The 26,961-nt window shown below is 39.3% G+C and overlaps 1 protein-coding gene across 9 annotated transcripts in view; it reads left to right on the top strand.

Annotated features, from left to right (window-relative positions):
• TTC13 (tetratricopeptide repeat domain 13) overlaps window positions 1–26,961 on the top strand; it is an 86,388-nt gene that overhangs the window by 18,705 nt on the left and 40,722 nt on the right. For 4 of the 9 annotated variants that reach the window (XR_012124369.1, XR_005062027.2, XM_037020913.2 and 1 more), the window contains exons 3-6: window positions 2,650–2,725; window positions 5,821–5,891; window positions 25,247–25,312; window positions 26,774–26,866. The exons of 1 other annotated variant lie outside the window; for it this stretch is intronic. Coding sequence is in view for 6 of the 8 variants with exons in the window: in XM_037020913.2 (XP_036876808.2) it covers window positions 2,650–2,725; window positions 5,821–5,891; window positions 25,247–25,312; window positions 26,774–26,866 (306 nt within the window). In the remaining 2 variants the exon portion in view is untranslated. The remainder of the gene's footprint in view (window positions 1–2,649; window positions 2,726–5,820; window positions 5,892–25,246; window positions 25,313–26,773; window positions 26,867–26,961) is intronic. 4 more of the 9 variants (XM_037020915.2, XM_037020914.2, XM_037020917.2 and 1 more) reach the window with 2 other exon arrangements.

The raw sequence follows: 26,961 nt of genomic DNA, 5'->3' as shown, positions 1-26,961 counted from the left end.
TTGAGGATACTCTTTCTTTTCCAGACAAAGTTTTGCCTTTTCGTGTAAGAACTACTGAATATAGGTAGATATGCAAACAAGAAAATGACCAACTGATTTTACCTAACTCATTGCGTAGCCATCAATTTGTATATGGAAAAAATTTTGAATCAGACTGGGTTGCCTTTACTACTGGTAATGTAGTAAGTTGGCCATCACTGAAAACATTGAGGTAGAAATTTGGATAACCCTCATCTTGCATTGGTGATTAGATTCTTAAGAGTTATTGGTGATCTTCTTACTCATAGTAATGCAAATATTTTCTACTAGTAGAATTTCCAGATGCACTAGCTAGTAAACTGTCAGAGAAAGCCCATCAATCTTGGCCTTTCCTTTCCTGTAGGTTGAAAATATGCGAGTTGGACTATTCATTTATTCACTAATTCTCCAGATATTTATTTTGAACCTATTATGTGCCAGGGGTTGTGCTACTGGGAATATAGCAGAGTCAGATAACCTTGGCTGTCCTGAGAGTCACCCACCACATAATTACACAAACGAACATAGGAGTGCAGTTGTGCAATCCCATGAAGGAAGAACAAAGGGTCAGCATATAGTCTCCCTTAAGTTAGGGGAATCAGGCAAGACAGCTTTCAGGAATTAAAGCCTAAGCAGGGACCTGACAGATGGTCTGGAGTTAGGCTGCTAGTGATGTGGGGCTGTGTGTTTAACTTTCTTGATCATAGGTTCTCACCTCTGTTCACAGAAGGCATCTATAGATGCAGTATTAGAAATGGGAAAGAGTCTTTTTGGTCAAGAAATTAATTTGTTCACACTATACTTTTCCTGTTAGATTTATTTCTAATATAATAAAAACACTTTAAAATCAGATATGCTCTTCAGCATATTCTTGATTTTGCTTGGTAAATGATTTCTTCTTTTTATTGGATTTCATTTCTGTTATCTTTCCCTATCTTCCTGCTTACAGGCTTGGCAAATGGTAGACCCTCATTTGAATACTGGATGAGATAATAAGACTTTTAAAATATTTAAGGCATTATTTATAGACTCCTTTTCTTGGCTCCAAGCAATGTGCTATGCAGAAAAGTCCTTGTCATCTGCAAGCTTTTCTGTAACTGTCTGACACAGGGGAGGGGCTTGTGTATGTATGTCCAGGGCTGTGATGCCTCCTCAGGTTGTTAAATCTGCCGCTTCTTAAAGAAGCCCTTTGAGGTTCCCACACATAGAAGCTCCCACCTTAGAGCAAAACAAGAAAAGGCTGGCAGAGTTTCTGTCTAGTCATCAAGGTCTTACTGGAAGAAATAAAGTAGAAAACATTTCCATAGAAGAATTTTCAGGTGTTTTCATCTTGTCTAGAGTCCTGACTGGAATGTGGTAAAAATTTTGAATCTCCTGCAATGGGATGCCCTTCTGGCCTGTATCTTTTACCTTGTGTTTTATCCAGAGGGAGCTTATTCTTAACCTGCTTTTGTAGGCAAACCAAAGACCACTCTGTATCTGAACATCGATTTGGATTTTGAGGGGATAGGGAATATGCATGGAAATACCTGGTCACTGTGTACCTGAGTCAGTGAAGCCCAGGAGACCACAGTTCAGCATGGCTAATGAGTACCAGTCATTAACTAAACAGCATATACATAGGTCAGAGGAATACCTCATGTAAAATTATTTGGCTATGATGTGTACCTGGAGGCATCTGTACTGTGGATTTAAAAAAAGAGGAATTCAGATAATTGGGATGTCACTGGGTTCTAATCCTACAGTTTTGCCAAAAGCGACAGATCTTTAGTCTCTGACTTTCTCAGCTTTTCCTGTCTGTGCGTGTGTACAAGTTCTCATCATATCTTTGGTGACTCTGATACACAGTTATTTCAGTGTGTACCCTTAGGCTAGGCGCATCTCAATCTAGTGTCAGCAGTCAAATCTTCCTGTGGCAGCTCTTTGTATTATCAGACATGATTTGCTCCAAAACACAATGGAGCCATCATTTCATACAGTGGACCAATCCTGCCTGTAAAAAATTACAGTTACTAGGCTAACTTATTTAATTTTTCCCTAGTTTCCACTTTTGTTTTAGCTCTTTTGCCAAATGTGCATGTGTGTGTCTGCAGGATGTCTTCATGGGTGAATTTACTATGTTAAGTAGGATGGTTATAGTCTTACCTACTGTGCGTTATTTAATAGAATGTCTTCTTTCTTGGTCAGATGTTGTTGGTCCTTTTATGGCACCATCTCTGTTCAATGTATAGCTCTTATTTCTAAAATATTTTTAGAGTTTAAAAAGCAGTATTGTGGTACCAAGCCCATTGGAGGGGCTGACTGTGAGAATGTGATCTTTGCAACATAATCGAGGTATTAAGTAGCTGTGGAAATGTGGAGGGAGCTTTGAAACACCCAGCAAGATTAATCCCTATGGAAGTAAAAAGACATTTGTTCTTGGAAACAAAACCACTGATGATAAGGGGAGGGAACAAGTCAGCTTCACCATAAACTGTGTCCTTGAAATACATAACTAATGTGACTTTAAGTGAATATTTTCTTGCTTCCATGTAAATCAGATGTAGCTTTAATTTTGTAAAATACAGGTTTTCATTATAAGCTTTCTGTCAGTTTGTGCTAAGCTGAAATGCATGTTTGTTTTCTTTTCAGAGCCAGGCCAAGTCTATTGCAGAACAAAAGAGACTCCCGTTTGCTACTGATAATGACAGCACAAATGAAGAGTTAGGTGAGACATGGATTGGGGATATTCACTTGGTGTTTGCCTAGAATTTATTGTTAGATGCAGAGCAGGTAGGCGGGATGCGGTAGAAGGAACAGAGACTGTAGTTTGATCTTGGATAGGATGCTCAGGCGTGGTGAGGATCCATGCAATATGTGTCTGACAGTAGAAGGCTTAGATGGAATGATCGGTAAAGACTGCCCCACGTCTGTGTTTCTAGGGAAATTAATAATTATGCTGATGAGCTCTTATAAGCTGTAATCATGCATTAACAGGTTATTTGTGTGCTGTCATCAAATCTGAGCAATATAGAAGTGAAAGCAGAAGAGACTCACGCCTCCTCTAATCTGTGTAATAAAATAGCTAGGTTTAAGTTAATTTTACTCAAGAGGCCAGTCCGTTACTATTGGATCTGAGAACGTGGTATGGAAGAGTTGAATTTGTTCGGCTCGGCAGATAGATGGTGCCGTCTGGCTTGTTCATGGCATGTTTTAAACAGGCTTGTTTCACCAGGGTCTGATACGCTTTGGGTGTGTCTCCCTCTTTGATCAGCTCACACTCGAAGGAGTGGAAGCAAAATTGTAGACAGGACAGACGACGTAAGCACCTGCTTCTTTGTGGGGCCGGTAGCCAGAAGCGTCCTGAGAAAAATGTTTTCTGACTCACACATGATCATTGTACCCTTCCCACGGCCAAACATGGTTCATGTCAAGACTGGGCTCTTCTTGTGCTGGCTCCCTTCCTCTGCTAGTGCACATAATTGAGAGTTGACTGTTTTCAAAGTGTTAATCCCTTCTTGGTGATGTTCTTTGAGAACTGACTTGTTAAGGCATTGGATTTGGTCTTCTCTGAAGTTGTTGGACTCTGGTCAGCCTCTCAACTCATTTATTTTAAATAGTGAGTTAAAGGCCTGGTATGTGCCAAGCCTGTTCTCTGCTCTAAGGGAAATCCTAGTAGACCCTGGGTTGGCACAGGCCCAGGGCTGGCATAGGATCTTTTGTACCACGGTATTTTTTTCTTGGAAGAACATAGAATTGCTGGTTAGTAACAATTTCTCTGAGAATTCCAGCTATCCCAGTTTGTTTGTTTTTTAATGTCTTTGGACTCCTGCAATAATATTTGTATCCTAATAGGTATTTACAGTTGGGTAAGATTTGGGGTTTTTTAGTGGATATTTTGGGTTTTTCTAAAAGAATGTTCACCTTTTAGATGGAGAAAGTTAAGAGGTGCATTTGATTTTATTTGAGCGCTGTTCACAGCCTACCATGGACAATTTAAACATGTTCCTAAGTACAATATTTATCCCCTAAATCATAGTTTGTATTTAGGGGTCACTTAATTCATTTGCTCATTCAACAAATATTTGCTGATTATTGGAAGATAGATAGGAAATTCTAAAAATTCTAAAAATTTCAGAAGGAACTTAAAATTTTCTCCAGGCTTGTTAGGCAGGACCCAGAGAGTAACAGCTGGTGACTAAGGTGATCACATGACCAGTAAGTGGCAGTGCCAGAACCCAGCCCTGGTCTTGGTTTTCCATTAAATCAGCATTTTCCTGCACTCAAAAAAGGACAGGTCTATGCTTCAGTCCCTGTTCATCTAATCACTGGGAAATTCAGCCCATTTTGCAGTTGGACCCCATACACAGACATTTATATCAGGGAAGCTTCTGGTTTGGGAGGGTGGGTTCCCCGAGCCAGGCAGCCTTCTTCCTTTGTCTCGCTCCAGCTTGTCTGCTTGTTTTCCTTATCTGCAAATGGGAATAATGTGTCTGCCTCATTGCAATTAAAGAATAAGTGAATTAATACACAAAAGTTCAGGACTGTATCTGGCAGGAGTTAAGGAGTGCAATATACAAGTTTTTACTACTAATACAGCTAGCCATCTGCCAGGTGTGTCCACTTACCTTGTTATCTGATACATCTCAATAGTATCCATTCTGATTCTTCTGAATATGAATTTGACCTTAATTTATCTTTTCAAAGAAATTAGGATAAAAACAGTCCTTTTTTATTTTGAAGAATACATCTAAAGTTCTTGTATTATTATGATGCTCAGTGTTTTTGAACTTTACTTTTATCACCCTAAATCTCTCTGCATTTAATGTTTCTAGCACATTTAATGTTTTGTTTGCTATTTTTAACTGTTGGGAAATGTATGCTCTTAATGTCAGTAAAAATTTTAGTTGCCCATCTTGAACACCTATTCTAGGTCCTAGAATTAGAGGGTTGCAATAAAGTCCTTTGCAAAGAAATGTGATCAAAATAGTATTATGTCACGTGAAGAAAACAATTTTTTTTCAGGGATATTTGGGGATTTGGAGTTAGAGCAGATATTATAGATGGAAATGTAACTGAGAATATTAAAAATTATTGTTTTATGGACTGGTGCAAAACTTTAGTTAAAGTATTGCCCTGTTTTAATAGATTGTCTTGGTTCTAATTTCAAAATACCAGTACCCTAAAGAAATTGATCAAACACTGTTTATTCATTTTAGTGTATATTTTGAATAGTGTTTTGACTATATTTTGAAAAGAAGAGGTAAGAAAAAGACTACCATTGCATTGCAGTGGTATGAATTTATCTACAGCTAAGCATTCTGTTAATGTATTATTAATTTGAGCCTCTGTTTTTGTTCTTACTAGGTAATTGGCAGTAAATTCAGCACCCCCAGGAATCGAGATTTGTGATGCCTATTTGGGTATTTCTCATAACTTTCACAGTAAAATCACATTGCCATGTTATATGGATATTATTCAGTCTTGTTACTTGTTCTTTTGATATATAGATAGGTAACATCATAAAGGTCACTTGGTAGTTGAAAATGAGTGATGGGCTTAGGAAAAGATAGTTACTTTTTGTAGGCAGATGTTTTTTAGATGGCTTTAATAATTTAATCTGGATAGAACTAGAACTGGAAGACCGATGAGCAAGTGCGGAGTGCTAGCAGAATTCCATTACATATTATTAACTTCTCCTTTTCTTTAACTACTTCTAGTCCTTGGAGCTGCCTTTTAAGATTCAGTAAAGAATTTAGTTACTGATTCCAGTATGAGATCTTTTCTTCTTTCCTTTAATATTTTTTGTATTTTGTTTCATAGCTATTGCTTATGTGTTGATTGGCAGTGGTCTCTATGATGAAGCAATAAGACATTTTTCAACAATGCTTCAGGTAATTTTTCTTCTTACGTAATTTCAAGTTTATAATCATGACAAAAATATGGACTTACGTGTAACTAAAGTACTGCAGTAAAACATCGATTTTAAGGTTATATGAGAAAGTAAAGGAAATCAGCCCTTAGCCCTTTGTTGGTGCGGGCTGTCATCTTGTAACATGCTCTCATTTAATCTAAGGAAGTCAAGCAGTTTGTTCGTAGTCTCTCCCCTGACTGCCAATCTGGTGTCAGAATGGGGATTCAAATGCAGGTTTAGGAGAGGCAACATTAACTTCAGTTCACTTCCCTCTTTGCATGGTATCTCCCATGAGATGTGGATGCTAGAAATTCTTGGAATTACAGTGTTTGCTTTCTGCACAGGAGTTGATCTGCATGGTCAACTCAAGTTCCACCCATGGGTTTGTTTCTCACCTTAAAGTGTAATTATGAGACCTCTTCAGTAGAAGTATTGGGCCTTATTGTCAGATGACTGACTGTGTTAAAATCTGGTTAAGATAGAATGCTTAACTATACATGTGTAAGAGTTGCAAAGGAAATCTGTAATACTGCCTAACATTGTTGGTCATATATCTCATATCATTATTTAAATGTATTCTCGTAGATGCTTGACTGTTACTGATTGTTGATGTGTCTGTCCAGCAGAGTGTAGCAAATAAAACACTTTAGAGTGGAGATACCCAAGTTCTCATCCACTCTGCTGCTTACCAGCCAGTTATTTAACTTCCTAGATTATGGGGATAATAACAACTACCTCCAAAAATATCCCTGCTAGGTTTAATGATATATCATCCTCTAAAGTTCTTGGTTCCAGTGCCTGGCACATAGTAAGTGCTCAGTTAACCTTAGCTATTCAGAGCACCATTCTGATATACTCATCTGTGCTAGTGCAGTAAGAGCCAGCAGATCATTTATAATCCAGCCTGTGACTTAATTTAAAAAATGTTAATTTTGAAATTTTTGCTCTATTTCTCTTCTCTTTTTGGACATGAGATTGGTTATGTTGATATCTATCTTTACTCTCCAAAAATTGCTGAGATATCTTTAGTTATTACTTTTAAGTCCTCAGATTCAAGGGCCTGTGTGTTTGAGTAGTCATATGTAATAATATTCTTCAGGTAGTTCAGAGTACAAAGGAAGATTATAAATAGTTTTAAATATTGCCTTTCAATTTAGCATTGCTATATTTAAAAAGGTAAGCAAGCACTTTACACAGTTAACACTTAACCGTGGTTTGAAAGGTAGGTTTTGAAACATTTATAGGAGCAAATGTCAGTTAATTTGTAGTAACCAATAACAGAAAACAGTATGAGCTTATAGATGTCTTATCAATTCATTCAACTTTTTGAAAATATTACAGTTGTAGTTGAAGGCAATATAACAATGTCAAAGAAGAAACTAAGTACTACAAAATTTCCTAATTTTGCCCCTTTACCATTATTTAAGTCTTTTGTTTATGGCCTTTTCAAAGTATGCCTTTGTGTTTTGTAGTCTGAGTATATGTACTATTTTATATTACGTTTCATGTTATTTCATACTGTAAGTGTTTTCCAGTATTTCTCTACAATCTTATGTTTTTCTTGACTCTGTAATACCCCTTTTATTGTCCATGTATTGTTGTAAAACATACTTTTCTTGCAGTTGCATTCAGAAAGCAGATCAAAATTTCTCTTCATGCCCAGAAAATATCTTACTGTATTGAAACATGTGGCACTTTCATCAATCTGTGGTACACTGGGCTGCTTTCAGATGGGCAATTTTTCTTGGCGAGTGTGTGCATCATAAGGTCGGACTGCTTTTCTGGTGATTTAAGCTATTGGAAGAGCAGAAATGGAAGCTGGGGGGAGGCAGAAAGTTCAAATACCACTGTCCACAGAAGGAAGAGCTGTGTGATCATTCATAACACATTCTATGCAGGAACGAGAGTGCCTGCAGCTTTCCTGTTGGTGCTTTTCTTGGTGCTTTCTCTCTTTTTCTTCTTTATTTTAGTGCTTCCTGGCCTTTTCCACATCATGACGCATGGTACACTCAAACAAACAGGAGCATACTTAGAGGCATCCACAGAGAGCTCAGTGAAAATTTGTCACATTTTCTTCATCTTATATGACCATGATAAATACAAAACACAAAGAGCTGATATTAAATGCTGAATTCCTTATAAAAAATTTTAATAAGAAACTTGATCATGCTTTTCTGGAAAAAAACTCTTCCATATTAGGCTTTATGTTTGAAATTGGTGCCCACAATTCCTATTTAAGAGCTTTTTGTTGATTTCTTCAAATTCTTGGCAGGTAGCCAGTCCCATCAAGAAATTGTACATATACAGGTGGTAGCAGGTGTCCAAAGAATGGCTATTATATGGTTATAATCCTTCTCCAGTTGATCAGAACTCCTTTTCTCACTGTGAATTGGGATTTGCATAAATCAGTCTCTTTAAATTGTATTTTAAAAATATGATCATTCTTTCACTGCTTTTCCTTTTCAATTTTATTGGCAAATGCAGTGATTCTATTTCTTTTTTTCTTTTTTTGAGAGGGCATCTCTCATATTTATTGATCAAATGGTTGCTAACAACAATAAAATTCTGTATAGGAGAGTCAATGCTCAATGCACAATCATTAATCCACCCCCAGCCTAATTCTCGTTAGTCTCCAATCTTCTGAAGCATAACGAACAAGTTCTTACATGGTGAACAAATTCTTACATAGTGAATAAGTTCTTACATGGTGAACAGTACAAGGGCAGTCATCACAAAAACTTTCGATTTTGATCACTCATTATGAACTATAAACAATCAGGTCAAATATGAATATTTGTTTGATTTTTATACTTGATTTATATGTGAATCCCACATTTCTCCCTTTATTATTATTATTATTATTATTTTTAATAAAATGCTGAAGTGGTAGGTAGATGCAAGATAAAGGTAGAAAACATAGTTTAGTGTTGTAAGAGAGCAAATGTAGATGATCAGGTGTGTGCCTGTAGACTATGTGCTAATCCAAGCTAGACAAGAGCAATAATACATCCACGGATACAGAAGATTTCTCTCAAAACGGTGGGGGGGGCGGTGAGGTTCTAAGCCTCACCTCTGTTGATCCCCAATTTCTCACCTGATGGCCCCCCTGCGACTGTGCCTGTCTTAGGTTTTTCCTCCCTTGAGGAATCTTACCCGTCTCTGGCTAACCAGTCATCTTCCAGGGCCATACAGGAAAATGTAAAGTTGGTAAGTGAGAGAGAAGCCATATTGTTTGAAAAGGTTAGCTTTTTACTTCTTTGCAGATTTATGCCCTGTGGCTTCTATGCCCAGCATCTGTCTTGAGGTATCTTTACCACTTGGAGGAATTATGATACTTGGTGAATTCAATATGAGGCACGAATTCTATTTAAGGGTTGTAATTAGGATGTAAGAAGAAAAGTTAGAGGTAGCAGATGGAAGAAAACATGGGAAGATTGATTAGTTCTTTGACATATCTTCTTGTAGAGTAACTTAAGCATCTATAGGTTTTAAACTACTAATTAAATTGTGCACACACATTAACATAATAGGAATACAGTTACATAACCAAAGCAGATCTATAATTACCAGCCATCTCCAGTGAAGCCAAGAAAACAAGTTAGGTACCATAGGCATTTGTGAAAATTTGCCTATGATATAATGGATATTGTCCAACTGTACTTGAACAGTCTGAGAGAAATCAGACAAATTAAAACAACCCATTCCTGGGAACTGTTTACATCCCATATGTTCTTTTAACAGTAGATAGTCTGTAGTTGTAAGATTTTGGAGCGCTACAACTTGCATTTCTCCTAATTCTTGGTTGAGTTCCAACAGTATAGATCCAGTCAAATTTGTCGTTTTACTGTATGCACAGGCTAGCTAGATATCTCTTTCTTCATTCCAATGGCAAGTCCAGGAACTGGTGGGATGAATGCAGCTACAACTGCAGCATTGCCTGGATCTTTGTTGAGGTTTTTTGATGATCATCTTCTGGTATGTCTCTTCCAGAGAGTGCTGATGTTGGAAGTTCTTCTTCATATTGTATCTTAGTTCATTTTCTGGGTAGCCAAATTAGGCTTTGATCCTCTGTATAAACACAAACAGACTCTTTGCCCACACTTTGATATGCCCTTTATACCATTGTGTAGAACTCATTGGAGGTCACCACACAGGAACTGCTTTTTTTTTTTTTAGAAAGGAACAACATATTTATTTTGTCATAAATACATATCCATGTCTCCTCTGTACAAAACATTTTTCAAGATGCTCTTGATGTATCACGGTATTTGTCCTTCCAGCAATTCTGTATGTAGTCCGTCTAGCCTGCATTGTACATAAGAGATTCCTAACACCTAAAACTACCTGCCGTAAGAGGAAGATTTGGGACTTTGGCTCTGTTCACTGTATTCATACCATATCCTTTAATATATAACAAGTCACATTTATGTTCTATTCTGCTGTTCTGGGTAATAACCCTGTGAGGTTACTACAGCAGCTGTTACTATGTTTTATATGTAAAGAAACACATTTGGGTAATACTTACAAGGTACAACTCAAAAAAGATGACTGACAAAAGTAATGTCATTTTATCTGACACAGAAAGTTCAAAAGCTAATGTTACTTAATGAAATATTTTAACTTGGTTTCCTGGAACAAGGCAGTAGGGAATAGCAGATTTCTATTGTTTCTTCCCACTGCCAAGTGAATACACAACTGTGTGGTTTTAAAATTATCTCAAGTATAAACTTTATAAGGACATTAGGGTCATGGATTCAAATTCTGATAATCATTCACTAACTGAATGACTTTGGGAAATTTTTTTTTTTTTTTGAGAGGGCATCTCTCATATTTATTGATCAAATGGTTGTTAACAACAATAAAATTCTGTATAGGGGACTCAATGCACAATCATTAATCCACTCCAAACCTAATTCTCAACAGTCTCCAATCTTCTGAAACATAACAAACAAGTTCTTACATGGTGAACAAATTCTTACATAGTGAATAAGTTCTTACATGGTGAACAGTACAAGGGCAGTCATCACAGAAACTTTCGGTTTTGATCATGCATTATGAACTACAGACAATCAGGTCAAATATGAATATTCGTTTGATTTTTATACTTGATTTATATGTGAATCCCACATTTCTCCCTTATTATTATTATTATTATTATTATTATTACTTTTATTGTTTATTTTTATTTTTTATTTTATTTTTTTTGAGAGGGCATCTCTTATATTTATTGATCAGATGGTTGTTAACAACAATAAAATTCAGTATAGGGGGGTCAACGCTCAATGTACAATCATTAATCCATCTCAAGCCTAATTCTCGTCAGTCTCCAATCTTCTGAAGCATAACGAACAAGTTCTTACATGGTGAACGAATTCTTACATAGTGAATAAATTCTTACATGGTGAACAGTACAAGGGCATTCATCACAGAAACTTTCGGTTTTGATCACGCATTATGACCTATAAACAATCAGGTCAAATATGAATATTCGTTTGATTTTTGTACTTGATTTATATGTTGATCCCACATTTCTCCTATTATTATTATTATTTTTATTTTTAATAAAATGCTGAAGTGGTAGGTAGATGCAAGATAAAGGTAGAAAACATAGTTTAGTGCTGTAAGAGGGCGAATGTAGATGATCAGATGATCAGGTGTGTGCCTATGGACTAAGTATTAATCCAGGCTAGACAAGGGCAGCAAAACATACACGGATGCAGAAGATTTCTCTCAAAGCACGGGGGCTGAGGTTCTGAGCCTCACCTCTGTTGATCCCCAAATTCTCACCTGATGGCCCCCCTGCAACTGTGCCTGTCTTAGGTTGTTCCTCCCTTGAGGAATCTTACCCGTCTCTGGCTAACCAGTCATCTTCCGGGGCCATACAGGGAAATGTAAAGTTGGTAAGTGAGAGAGAAGCCATATTGTTTGAAAAGGTTAGCTTTTTACTTCTTTGCAGATTTATGCCCTGTGGCTTCTATGCCCAGCACTTGTCTCGAGGTATCTTTACCACCTGGAGGAATTATGATACTCGGTAAATTTGATATGAGGCACGAATTCTATTTAAGGGTTATAATTAGGAAGGAAGAAGAAAAGCTATAGATGTAGCATATGAAGGAAACATGGGAGGATTGATTATTTCTTTGACATATCTTCTTGTATAGTACCTTAAGTATGTATAGGTTTTAAACTACTAACTAATTTGCACACACATATTAACATAATAGGAATACGGTGACATAAACAAAGCAAATCTATAATTACCATCCATCTCCAGTGAAGCCAAGAAAACCAGTTAGGCACCCTAGGCATTTGTGAAAATTTATCTATGATATGATGGATATTGTCCAACTGTACTTGAACCATCAGACAAATTAAAGCAGCCCATTTCTGGGATCTGTTCACATCCCATATGTTCTTTTAACCATAGATAGTCTATAGTCATGAGATTTTGGAGTGCTACACCTTGCACCCCTCCCAACTCCTGGTTGAGTTCCAACAGTACAGATCCGGTCAAATTCGTGGTCTCACTGTATGCACATGCCAGCCTAGACATTGCTTTTTTTTTTTTAAGAGAAAGGAATATTATCAGAAAAGTGTACCTCCATAGCCGATCATCTGACACCCTTTAAGTGATCAAAATTAAGGATATTTAAAGCATGCATTAATCGTTGATTTACAGTTAGTTTTAACCTATCAGGGAGTAATCCCCCTTTTCTTTCTTTCTTTCTTTTTTTTTTTTTGTTATCTTTAATCTACACTTACATGAAGAATATTATGTTTACTAGGCTCTCCCCTATACCAGGTCCCCCCTATAACCCCTTTACAGTCATTGTCCATCAGCATAGCAAAATGTTGTAGAATCACTACTTGTCTTCTCTGTCTTGTACAGCCCTCCCCTTTCTCCCACCCCTCTATGCATGCTAATCTTAATACCCCCCTTCTTCTCCCCCCCCTTATCCCTCCCTTCCCTCCCATACTCCCCAGTCCCTTTCCCTTTGGTACCTGTTAGTCCATTTTTGGGTTCTGTGATTCCACTGCTGTTTTGTTCCTTCAGTTTTTCCTTTGTTCTTCTACTCCACAGATGAGTGAAATCATTTGGTATTTCTCTTTCTCCTCTTGGCTTATTTCACTGAACATAATACCCTCCAGCTCCATCCATGTTGCTGCAAATGGTAGGATTTGCCCTCTTCTTATGGCTAAGTAGTATTCCATTGTGTATATGTACCACATCTTCTTTATCCATTCATCTACCGATGGACATTTAGGTTGCTTCCAATTCTTGCCTATTGTAAATAGTGCTGCGATAAACATAGGGGTGCATCTGTCTTTCTCAAACTTGATGGCTGCGTTCTTAGGGTAAATTTCTAGGATGGAATTCCTGGGTCAAATGGTAAGTCTGTTTTGAGCATTTTGATGAATCTCCATACTGCTTTCCACAATGGTTGAACTAATTTACATTCCCACTAGCAGTGTAGGAGGGTTCCCCTTTCTCCACAGCCTCGCCAACATTTGTTGTTGTTTGTCTTTTGGATGGCAGCCATCCTTACTGGTGTGAGGTGACCTCATTGTAGTTTTAATTTGCATTTCTCTGATAATTAGTGATGTGGAGCATCTTTTCATGTGTCTGTTGGCCATCGGTATTTCTTTTTTGGAGAACTGTCTGTTCAGTTCCTCTGCCCATTTTTTAATTGGATTATTTGATTTTTGTTTGTTGAGGCGTGTGAGCTCTTTATATATTTTGGACGTCAAGCCTTTATCGGATCTGTCATTTACAAATATACTCTCCCATACTGTAGGGTTCCTTTTTGTTCTATTGATGGTGTCTTTTGCTGTACAGAAGCTTTTCAGCCTAATATAGTCCCACTTGTTCATTTTCGCTGTTGTTTTCCTTGCCCGGGGAGATAATGTTCAAGAAGAGGTCACTCATGTTTATGTCTAAGAGGTTTTTGCCTTTGTTTTTTTCCACGAGTTTAATGGTTTCATGACTTACATTCAGGTCTTTGATCCATTTTGAATTTACTTTTGTATATGGGGTTAGACAATGGTCCAGCTTCATTCTCCTACATGTAGCTGTCCAGTTTTGTCAGCACCATCTGTTGAAGAGACTATCACTTTGCCATTGTATGTCCATGGCTCCTTTATCAAATATTAATTGACCATATATGTTTGGGTTAATGTCTGGAGTCTCTAGTCTGTTCCACTGGTCTGTGGCTCTGTTCTTGTGCCAGTACCAAATTGTCTTGATTACTATGGCTTTGTAGTAGAGCTTGAAGTTGGGGAGTGAGATCCCCCCTACTTTATTCTTCTTTCTCAGGATTGCTTTGGCTATTCGGGGTCTTTGGTGTTTCCATATGAATTTTTGAATTATTTGTTCCAGTTCATTGAAGAATGTTGCTGGTAGTTTCATAGGGATTGCATCAAATCTGTATATTGCTTTGGGCAGGATGGCCATTTTGACGATATTGATTCTTCCTAGCCACGAGCATGGGATGAGTTTCCATTTGTTAGTGTCCCCTTTAATTTCTCTTAAAAGTGACTTGTAGTTTTCAGAGTATAGGTCATTCACTTCTTTGGTTATGTTTATTCCTAGGTATTTTATTCTTTTTGATGCAGTTGTGAATGGAATTATTTTTCTGATTTGTCTTTCTATTGGTTCATTGTTAGTGTATAGGAAAGCTACAGATTTCTGTGTGTTAATTTTGTATCCTGCAACTTTGCTGTATTCTGATATCAGTTTTAGTAGTTTTGGGGTGGAGTCTTTAGGGTTTTTTATGTACAATATCATGTCATCTGCAAATAGTGACAGTTTAACTTCTTCTTTACCAATCTGGATTCCTTGTATTTGTTTGTTTTGTCTGATTGCCGTGGCTAGGACCTCCAGTACTATGTTAAATAGCAGTGGGGAGAGTGGGCATCCCTGTCTAGTTCCTGATCTCAGAGAAAAAGCTTTCAGCTTCTCACTGTTCAGTATAATGTTGGCTGTGGATTTATCATAAATGGCCTTTATTATATTGAGGTACTTTCCCTCTATTCCTATTTTGCTGAGAGTTTTTATCATGAATGGATATTGAATTTTGTCAAATGCTTTTTCAGCATCTATGGAGATGATCATGTGGTTTTTGTCTTTCTTTTTGTTGATGTGGTGGATGATGTTGATGGATTTTCGAATGTTGTATCATCCTTGCATCCCTGGAATGAATCCCACTTGGTCATGGTGTATGATCCTTTTGATATACCTTTGAATTCGGTTTGTTAATATTTTATTAAGTATTTTTGCATCTACATTCATCAGGGATATTGGTCTGTAATTTTCTTTTTTGGTGGGGTCTTTGCCTGGTTTTGGTATTAGGGTGATGTTGGCGTCATAGAATGAGTTTGGGAGTATTTCCTCCTCTTCTATTTTTTGGAAAACTTTAAGGAGAATGGGTATTATGTCTTCTCTGTGTGTCTGATAAAATTCCAAGGTAAATCCGTCCAGCCCGGGTGCTTTGTTCTTGGGTAGTTTTTTGATTACCGTTTCAATTTCTTTGCTCGTAATTGGTTTGTTTAACTTTTGTGTTTCTTCCTTGGTCAGTCTTGGAAGTTTGTATTTTTCTAGGAAGTTGTCCATTTCTTCTAGGTTTTCCAGCTTGTTGGCATATAGGTTTTCATAGTAGTCTTTAATAATTCTTTGTATTTCTGTGGAGTCTGTCATGACTTTTCCATTCTCATTTCTGATTGTGTTGATTTATGTTGATTCTCTTTTTCTCTTAATAAGTTTGGCTAGAGGCTTATCTATTTTGTTTTTTTTCTCAAAGAACCAGCTCTTGGTTTCATTGATTTTTGCTATTGTTTTATTCTTCTCAAGTTTGTTTATTTCTTCTCTGATCTTCATTATGTCCTTCCTTCTGCTGACTTTAGGCATCATTTGTTCTTCTTTTTCCAATTTCGATAATTGTGATGTTAGACTATTCATTTGGGATTGTTCTTCCTTCTTCAAGTGTGCCTGGATCGCTATATACTTTCCTCTTAAGACTGCTTTCGCTGCGTCCCACAGAAGTTGGGGCTTTGTGTTGTTGTTATTGTTTCTATATATTCCTTGATCTCTATTTTGATTTGTTTGTTGATCCATTGATTATTTAGGAGCATGTTGTTAAGCCTCCATGTGTTTGTGAGCCTTTTTTGTTTTGTTTGTAGAATTTATTTCTACTTTTATACCTTTGTGGTCTGAAAAATTGGTTGGTAGAATTTAAATATTTTGGATTTTGCTGAGGCTCTTTTTGTGGACTAGTATGTGGTCTATTCTGGAGAATGTTCCATGTGCACTTGAGAAGAATGTATATCCTGTTGCTTTTGGATGTAGGGTTCTATAGATGTCTATTAGGTCCATCTGGTCTACTGTGTTGTTCAGTGCTTCCGTGTCCTTACTTATTTTCTGCTCGGTGGATCTATCCTTTGGGGTGAGTGGTGTGTTGAGGTCTCCTAAAATGAATGCATTGCAGTCTATTTCCCCCCTTAGGTCTGTTAGTATTTGTTTCACATATGCTGGTGCTCCTGTGTTGGGTGCATATATATTTAGAATGGTTATGTCCTCTTGTTGGACTGAACCCTTTATCATTATGTAGTGTCCTTCTTTATCTCTTGTTACTTTCTTTGTTGTGAAGTCTATTTTGTCTGATATTAGTACTGCAACCCCTGCTTTCTTCTCACTGTTGTTTGCCTGAAATATGTTTTTCCATCCCTTGACTTTTAGTCTGTACATGTCTTTGGGTTTGTGATGAGTCTTGCTTTTTTATCCATTCTATTACTCTGTGTCTTTTGATTGGTGCATTCAGTCCATTTACATTTAGGGTGACTATTGAAAGATATGTACTTATTGCCATTGCAGGCTTTAAATTCGTGGTTACCAAAGGTTCAAGGTTAGCCTCTTTAGTATCTTACCACCTAACTTAGCTCACTTATTGAGCTGTTATATACACTGTCTGGAGATTCTTTTCTTCTCTCCCTTCTTATTCCTCCTCCTCCATTCTTCATACGTTGGGTGTTTTGTTCTGTGCTCTTTCTAGGAGTGCTCCCATCTAGAGCAGTCCCGTAAGATGGCCTGTAGAGGTGGTTTGTGGGAAGCAAATTCCCTCAGCTTTTGCTTGTCTGGGAATTGTTTAATCCCATCATCATATTTAAATGATAGTCATGCTGGATACAGTATCCTTGTTTCAAGGCCCTTCTGTTTCATTGCATTAAATATATCATGCCATTCTCTTCTGGCCTGTAGGGTTTCTGTTGAGAAGTCTGATGTTAGTCTGATGGGTTTTCCTTTGTAGGTGACCTTTTTCTCTCTAGCTGCATTTAAAACTCTTTCCTTGTCCTTGATCTTTGCCATTTTAATTATTATGTGTCTTGGTGTTGTCCTCCTTAGATCCTTTCTGTTGGGGGTTCTGTGTATATCCGTGGTCTGTTCGATTATTTCCTCCCCCAGTTTGAGGAAGTTTTCCGCAATTATTTCTTCCAAGATACTTTCCGTCCCTTTTCCTCTCTCTTCTTCTTCTGGTACCCCTATAATACGGATATTGTTCCTTTTGGATTGGTCACACAGTTCTCTTAATATTGTTTCATTCCTGGAGATCCTTTTATCTCTCTCTATGTCAGCTTCTATGCGTTCCTGTTCTCTGGTTTCAATTCCATCAATGGCCTCTTGCATCTTATCCATTCTGCTTATAAATCCTTCCAGAGTTTGTTTCATTTCTGTGATCTCCTTTCTGGCATCTGTGATCTCCCTCCTTACTTCATCCCATTTCTCTTGTGTATTTCTCTGCATCTCTGTCAACATGTTTATGATTTTTATTTTGAATTCTTTTTCAGGAAGACTGATTAGGTCTGTCTCCTTCTCTGGTGTCTCTGTGATCTTGGTTTGCCTGTAATTTTTTCTTTTCATGGTGATAGGAATAGTTTGCAGAGCTGGGACTAGTGACGGCTGGAAGAACTTCCCTTCTTGTTGGTTTGTGGCCTTCCTCTCCTGGGAGAATACTGACCTCTAGTGGCTTGTGCTGGGTAGCTGCGCGCAAAGAGGGCTTCTGCTTCCTGCCCGGCTGCTATGGAGTTTATCTCAGCTATTGCTGTGGGCATGGCTTGGCTCGGGCTGCTGCTCCCAAGTGGTGGAGTTGCCAGTTGGAGGGGGAGCTGCCGGGAGGCTATTTATCTCTGTAAGGGGCCTCTGTGCTCCCTGCAGCCCAGGGGATTAGAGTGCCCAGAGATCCCCGGATTCCCTACCTCTGGACTAAGTGTCCCGCCCTGCCCCTTTAAAACTTCCAAAAAGCAACCGCCAAAACAAAACAACTACCACCAAAAAAAAAAAAAAAAAAAGCCGCTGGGTTTTTTTTATTCACCGGCGCCAGCCTCAGGCACCCGCTCACCAGACTTGCTGCCCTGTTTCCCCAGTATTGGGGTCTCTATCCCTTTAAGACTTCTAAAAAGCGCTCGCCAAAGCAAAACAACAACAACAAAAAAAAAAAAAAGAAAGGTGGCCGCTTGCGTTTCTTTTGTTCTCCAGCACTGGTCTCCGATAACCGCTCGCCGGTCTTGCTGCCCTGTTTCCCTAGTATCCAGGGCTCCACGCATGCACTGTGTCTGCGCTCTGGTCTGGATGGCTGGGGCTGGGTGTTCAGCAGTCCTGGGCTCCCTCTTCCTCCCGCTCAGACCTCTATTCTCCCGCTGGGAGCTGGGGGGAGGGGCCCTTAGGACCCGCCGGGCGGGGGTTTGTATCTTACCCCTTTCACGAGGCGCTGGGTTCTCGCAGGTGTGGATGTGGTCTGGATGTTGTCCTGTGTCCTCTGGTCTTTATTCTAGGAAGAGTTGTCTTTGTTATATTTTCACAGATATATGTGGTTTTGGGAGGAGATTTCTGCTGCTCTACTCACGCCGGCATCCTGGCTCCGCCCTGATTCTATTTCTTAATGAAATTGATTGGTATTCCAACAATTCCTTCTTGTATCCAGTGCTCAGAGGAGTGGTGAGGCATTCGGTCCCCACTGCTGAGCAGATGCCACTGTCCTGCCTTTCTCTTGTCCCATTAAGACTAAAGTAAATGCCACTGGAGGATCACTTTTGTCTGCACCTGCTAATTAGATGATCACCTGTTCCTTGCACGACCTTCCACATGTGCAAAAACCCTGTATTTTTAATCCAATAAAGTCCTTTAGCAGATCTGCAGTGATAATTGTCCACACAAAAAATATTTGGTTTTTTTTAGTTCATTAACTCTTGATAAAGCTTTCTTTTGGACAACCTGGGAACTCCAGTATGAAGGAGCAGAGGATGGAATCTGATTCCACTCTAAGCTGAAAACAAAGAGAGCCAGGTGGGCTTGGATTTTATTAGATTCACTGTTTTTATAGTATCATTTAATGTAAAATTCGGATATGTGCAAGGAGCTGCTTAAATTCCAGAACAATATTTGGTGTAACACTTTTATACCACCACCCTGTTGTCTTAGCTGCACCATCAGGGAACAAACCTATGAGACCGTTCCAAGATCTGTGTCATTTCAAAGTGTTCATTTGAATGTTTATCCAAATGTGGTTTATTCAGCACATCTCTCAAGGAAAAAAAGTGCCCCTCAAACACCAGAGTTGCTAAGTGAGCACAGTTCCGAGGCTTAATAGATCTATCCGTCGACATTGAAAACTCCTGTTCCACAACTGTGGAGGTGGTGGTGTCTCTAGATCAGTTTCCTTCCACAGGTGGCAGCGCATCAGTGATAGTGTTCTTGAAAAGCAGAGCCGTTTCCCTGGGCCTGTGCTGCTTTGGTCCCCGGGCAGGGCTGGGAGCGTAAGCACTTCAACCACTTGATGGGACACTCGACCTCTGCTGTTCATTGTGTGACCTTGAGCTCACCTGATTCTGATCTGATTCTGGTGGAACTGAATTCATAAAAGAACTTTGTTTCTCACTGTATGCTGGCAGATAAAATTTAAACATTCCTCTGTGTATGACTTTGTAAACATCCTTTATGTAAAGAAGTTTGTGCACCTGCCACTTAGGTAAAACTTAATCCTCGTTACAGTGCTGTGTGGTGACTTCTTTAGGCTTGTCTTTGAGCCAGTGACTTTTGAGGTTTAATCAGAAAGCCAGACTTGTGGTGGAAAAATAAATATTTCATGATTCTAAAGTCACTATATAAGTAATTTAATGACAATAGTAAATTAGACCTTTATGGATTTTAGAAAATTGATTTTCTGAGAATTAAAACACATAAGTGGACATGACTCTGTAGGGTAAACTATCTTATACCATGATTTTGCATTTGTGTAAAACAAGTACTCTTGGAAAATTGAAACAATAGTTTTCACTTAAAGCACTTAAAATTCTGAAAACTTTATAAAATATAAATATTATCAGACTTGTATACTCAAAAATACTTTCAGAAGCTGATATTCTGAGCCCAGTTTGTTTTTAGAAACAAACATTTGTTTTTATTTGAAAAAATAATTCATTGTGACATTCCATAAAGAAAGAGTTTTGACTTGTGGTTAACATTCAAAGCTAATGATAGATAAGATAATAAAGTTGTATCAGATCAAAAAAAGTAATAAAACCTATTTAATTTTAGGAATCTTTAATACTAGATTATAACTGTTAGTAACAACTGTAGTAATTGTATATCCTTCAATGCTGTTGTAAAAAAAAATGCTAAAAAGGAAGAGTTAACTGAATAGAGAAAACATAAATACTATTCAATTTAGTCATTCTTTTTGGCATTTTTTCTAACAGCATAAGTAGGATGCTTAATTATTGTTGTTATAGTCTATTATTAAGAGTTCCAAAATGTAAATAATAGATTCTGTTGCTTTTTTTGATTGATACGACTTCATCTTATCTATCATTGGCATAATGGGAAGGAGAGTAAGTCACTGCTCTAGTCCTGAGCAGACCAGGCAGGAGCAGCCCAGGAGGGCCATTGTAGAGGCTGTGTGGGCCCCTGTAGCACTCTCTGCCAGCAGGGGCCACAGGTAAAATCCTAGGAGCCAAAATAATAATGGCTGAATTCAGGAAGTTGTCAGTGCTCAGGTATTTCACTATTATAAACTTCTCAATGGCCATTTTTTAAAGGTTTAAAATTTTTTACTCTATAAAAATGTTGCAAGTGCAGTAGCTGGTGGCACACCTGTCACACAACTTCGTCTGTTGAACTGTGGCCCTGGCCCTCCCCTTCCATCTGCCCCCTCATTCTTACTAGCCGTACCATCCTGCTCACTTCCTCTAGGAGAATAGGCCAGGCAGAGCCGACTTTAATCAAACAGCCCTTAATGTCCATTCAGATTTCTCGGCTGTCTAGTATATGGCCAGTGTTTGTTGCTAAACAATAACTGCCACATATTAAGAGTGTGTGCCACGACCCAAACATGGGAGAGACACCCGCTTGAGGATAGTGTATTCTGATGGGGTGACGTGCAAAGGCAAGGTGATGATGTAAGAGAAGGGTGACTTTACTGGAGTTCTGTCTCCTTGGATGGTCTAGAAGGCATCTTCAACTCAAAGGGTCTGAATGAGCTGTGCGCACTCCCCTGATGCCTCCACACACCCCTAGCCACAGCTGAAAAAGAATCCCTAATCATATGCCATGTCGCCTGGCTCAGTGAGGGGTACCCCTCCACTGGATTACACGCATCCTTGTGCACCACGTATCTATGTGCTACTCACATCATCCCCAACCCTGTCTGCACACCCCCGTCACGTCTCCTGTGTCATCTTCTCCTCCTGGCTCTGATCTGCCAGATGACTGAAGCAGCTGTCCCTTCCTGGCATATCTCCTTATGCTCTGCACACATGCACACACACACACATGTACACACACACATGCACATATATACGCATGTGTGCTTTCAACACATACTTTGCTATTGCTTTTAGGTTATAGATAAAAGTCCTTAATAAGATCCCTACTACTCTCCAGCCTCATCTTGGAACAGATGCCATGTTCCCTGCTTCCCTCAGGACCTTTGCACAGCCCGCTCCCTCTGCCTTGACCAGCCCCTCTGGGATTCCCCCGCCCCCTACAGATCTCAGCCCAGGTATCTCTTCCTTCAGGAAGCCTTCCTAACCTTGTCTAGGTCTTCATGCATTTTCTAGAATCGACATTTACTACTCTGGCACTTACTGAGCTTGTAACCTTACATTTGTGATTCTTTTGGCTGTGCTCCAAGAAGGCAAGAATCTTTCCCTTCTGTGTTGGTTTGTGCTTACTGTGGCATTCCAGTACATGGAACCAGACGTGGCTGATAGCTGGCCCTGAGTAAATATCTGGTGAATAAATGACTACTGTCCATACAACATACTAAATAAGGTTGAGGAAAAGGAGCATATTTACTTTCTGAGGGAGTCAGGAAGGAGTTAGAGAAGAGGCAGTGTTTGAGCTGAGACTTCAGGAATAGAGGACTTTCTTGGGCATGGGGGCAGTGAGGGGGTGCTTCGCAGATGGGAGAGCATTTGCAAACACGCCGAGGGTGGGAGAGCATGCTGCATCTAGGGAGCTGTTGAGTAATGCTGACTTCCAGAGTATGAATTGTGAGTGGGAGAATGGAAGGAGGTGCTGAGCAGTAAGGCAGGAAGATGATCAGTATTTTCTGCAAAGGCATTTAGGTGTTACCTCCTTGTCAAACTGTGAGGTGTTACCCTTTCTTCGGGCCTGAAATTAATTGGCAAGTCAAGGCCAGCATTTTTAAAAACATGAAATATATTAGACTAAGAAATATAAGATTACATTGTGTATAGTAAGGCTAGGTATGATTTAGTGAAACTTGTTTCTGATACATGTATGTATGTATGTGTGTATGTTATGTACATATGTAAAAAATAACAATGTTACAGTGTAAAATATTTTTGCCATGGGTTAGAGTACACATGTTGATTGTTGCTGTTGTAGGTGTCGGGGAGCCAGTGAATGATTTCAGCCAGGATAGTGACGTGACCAGACATCCCCGTTAGATAACTCAGTGAAGTCTAGAGACTAGGTGGGAAAAACAGGAAAATGGTTATGGCAATTACAGGAGCCTAAGTGAGAGAGGGAGGCTTGGGACGGGGAAAGTGGCTGATGGGTCAGAAGGCAGAGACACCAGCTGTATTTCGGAGGTGGAACTTCCAGGATTTTATCAGTAGACATGTTGGTGGGGCCATGAGGATTCTTGGAGTGGCTGGTCTGGCCCCAGGCATATGGGGGTGCTGGGCCCTTCAGTGGGATAACCACTTACTTAAATACACCTTTTCCTGATTCACCTCTTGGTCGTCTGGTATAAAATTTTTCTCAGTTTTGGGAGAAAAGCTTCTCAGATAGTAGATAATCCTGAGTTGTTGTGAATCTGAGAGCAGGGTCTTCCTCCCGAAGCTTGTCATCACGGGGTGGGCTCTCTGCGCCCACCCCAGCCTGGCTGCGGTGCTGTCCGCTGACTGCTCTAGCTTCTGGCAGGTGGTGGTGTTATGGAAAAATCCAAAGACAGTCTTATTTAATTCCTTAATTCCTTAATTTTAATTCATCAACAGGTAACAGTTTTTTTTGGCTCCTCCCCTTCCTCCGTACCTATGTCCCTGTCCCTCTGACTTACTCTGCCTGTCTGTGAGTCAGGAAGGATACTTAAATGTTGAAAGTGTCATCTCTGGGTGGCAGGGTCAAAGGCTGCCCTTGACTTTCCTTTTTGTGGTTTTCTTCATTTTTCTATAATTTATAATAGATTTTCTATGTATTCATTTAAATTTTTTGTTTGTAACAAAAATTTGTTATTTTCCATAGTACACATTACTTAAAACTTTTTTTTCTGATTATAAATATATATATGTTTGTTTTAAACAAAAGGAATACATGAGTGCATTAAGTAGAAGGGCGACATATCTAGTAATTCCATCCCAAAAGAAAATTACTCTGTAACGAGGATTAGTATTTTGGAGAACATTTTTTCTGGGCGCATACCAACCCACACATATAGACTTTTTTTTTTTTCTTAAGAAGTAACTAATATTCCTCTGTTATTCTACAACTTGAACTTTTTTTCTGTTTAGCAAGTAGCACGGACACCTTTCATGCCAGTCACATAGAAGTTAAAAATCTTAGATTCAGAGCTCTATGGAGCCGGACCCAGATGGGCCCAGGTGACCTGATAATGCGGAAGAGAGGGGTGGGCCTGTGGTAAACTGATGAATCTAACCCCTAATCTCCAGAGGCAGCCGGCACTTAGCCCTAATGTTCTGTTTGTTTGTTTTTTTCATGTGAGAATGCCAAAATGTGGGCCATTGTTGGATTTTTTTGATTTTTCAAGAGAAGCTAGAAATCTGTAATTATTTACCTGAATTTTTCCAGTTTTCCACACACTATGAGTCAGTCTGCCTGCAGGGTGGTAGCCAAGGGTGTGCCGATTCGTCTGTGTCACCTGATAAGAAATGTGCCTCATTCTGTTTAAAGTAACCTTTTTTGTTTTGCAACATATGGCATATTCTTTATTTTTTCCCGTTTTCTCGTTGAAGCTGATGTGTCTGTTTGCGGTATGGCAGACACCATCTCCCAGATTTGAACCTAAACAATAGCTCCGTCTTCATAGTGCCTTGTCTTGTTCAGTCCTGTTAAATTCTCCAGCAGTGTCCAGAGTTCACCTTACAGCCAGAGGCTGCTTGCTTCTCTTTCTTAAATGTATAGGGAAGGAGTCAGGGAAGAGGTAGAAAGTGCAGAGGCTCCATGTGGAGAGGGGCATTTCACTCAGCAAGTGGGACCGTTCATCCCACCGACCTGTGTGTGGGCCTGGGGGGCAGGGCCACAGATGCTGTGCCCTTGGGGCTGAGAGGTGGGGCACCTCGCTGCCTGGGAGCAGGTTCTTGTTCTGACCCGTTGGTGTGAAGGCCTGCACGGATCCCCGGCTGTTGAGTGGGGCCCCTCCTGGTCCTCACCGCACCGGCACCGAGGGGCTCTTCCTATGAAAGGAGGCAAGCTAGGAAGACAACATTGTGCAGTCCTTTCCTTCTAACCCTTCGCCTCTCGGAGCCTCCATCTCCGCTGTGAGCCGTCATTATCGATGCTGCCAATCAGCGTTCTCTAGACGATTACATTTTAAGTAAGGTGACTGTGAAAGAAATTAGCACAGAGCTCAGTAATATTGGCTCTCTTTATTACATTTTTCATGCAAATCCCCTGTAATGTGACTCATTCAAATGAGATTTAAGAATACAGACTTTTCCAGCCGGGTATTTATTATCAACTCAGGAGTGGTGGCAGCATAAAGTAGCGCGTGTCACTCGTGGCGTTAACATGCTTTAAGCAGAAACTGATGTTTTTTTGTTTTGTTTATAGTTTTTGACGTGTTTCTGTTTTGGTCTGACTAGGAGGAGCCTGATCTGGTTAGTGCAATTTATGGCCGAGGGATAGCCTATGGAAAGAAGGGACTACATGTGAGTATGGAATAGTTAACACTTGCCGTAGTGCCCTGTGGCATGCCACGGACAGGGTGCCCGCAGAGCTGCCCGCTGCCAGAGCGTGTGGTGTGCCCTGCCAGTTCACAAATGGGAAGATGGCGACAGAGATTGGCCCAAGTTCAAGTGGCTAGGAAGTGTGGTGGACTGGGAATTTCTACCCAGGCCTTCTGGAAGTCACCTTTGCCATCCTTTCTGCTCCAAAAGGCCAACCTTTGCCAGCCTAAACTTTATTTCACGATGAACTAGACGTAGACCAAGAAAAGCCTGACAGCTTCACTGAATTCTTAAGAAATATTCATTGGTAAAAGCAAAGACAGGGTAGTGCAGTAGGACTTAGCACTTGAGTTCCCTATGCAGTTTTTGAAGGTTGAGTAAAAGAACAAAAGTTTTTTTGTAAATTTATTTTAATTCTCGTGTATTACACTTACCTCAGATAGGTGTATCTTTGTAGCTTATTCCCCTTATTTCTCTGAAGAATGTAGGAAGTTTATAGTATTTTGCTCAGAGGCACTGTTGTGAATACAAATGAAGACTTGCCTTAGATTCTATAGTAATAATGAAATGCTCTAAGATCCAGATCTCCAAATTTTCAGTCTGGAATGTGCTATGTAAACTTTTTCTATTGTTAAAATATTCAAATGAGGTTGCAGTTTGAGGGAGAAACATTACTTTTGTATCTTCGCCAATTCAAAACATTGTACTGATCAGGTAAGGGGCCTATTGGGGCAATTTTATGTGACATTTTTGTATACTCCTGAGACATAGAGGGCTGAGGACAAACTCAGATTTGGTAATGACAGGTGTTTAGGAAGAAAATAGTGTTACATTCACAGCATCAATAAATGACCCTATCTACTTTCAGGGTGTCAGTAAATGACAGAAGTTGTCCCGTCAGAGATAAGCTGCTTCTTCCTAACTCTCATCTCTTTTAATTTTATGTCTTGATGTGAAATGTGCTTGTATCTGTAATGCATTTTTAATGTAAAAGTAACATGTAGGTTTTAAAACGTACCTAGACTTCCTAGAGTGTAGGTGTAGAGGCCCAGGGATTTGGGGCTCACACTGACTTGGCCCTTTCTCTTCCTGCATTGCCACTAGTCAGCATCATTTCACGCTGGTATCCACATACTCGCCCCATGAAGTTCGTTGACTCGGTGTTTAAATGGGTTAAATTTAGAAAATATCCTACCATCTGTGGAACTTGTAATAGGCAGCCAGCCAGGTCCAACATGGTATTGATGGGGAGGTAGATTTGAGTGAGTCAAGTAACTGTGAAATGATTCATGGAACTGGGCAGATCTCTTATACAGAAGCTAAGTTCATATTTATTTCTAAATAAGTAGTTATATCATTACTAAATTATTAGTTTTTTCAGAAAATCTGTTCCACCTGGTTTGAGTCACAGTACATCTCATACTAAGCTAATGCCTTTTCAAGGATATTAAGAATGCTGAGCTTGCTCTGTTCGAACTGAGCCGAGTAATTACTTTGGAACCAGATCGTCCAGAGGTATTTGAGCAGCGAGCAGAAGTGAGTGTGGTTTTCTTTTTCCCCTCTGTCATTATTGTATTATATTTTTTTCCTATTATTTTATTACTTACAGATTTTAAGGCTCCCATATACCT

The sequence above is a fragment of the Manis javanica genome, chromosome 13 (assembly GCF_040802235.1).
Source record: "Manis javanica isolate MJ-LG chromosome 13, MJ_LKY, whole genome shotgun sequence".
Classification (NCBI taxonomy): Eukaryota; Metazoa; Chordata; class Mammalia; order Pholidota; family Manidae; genus Manis; species Manis javanica.
This window is presented reverse-complemented; position numbering and strand designations above follow the sequence as displayed.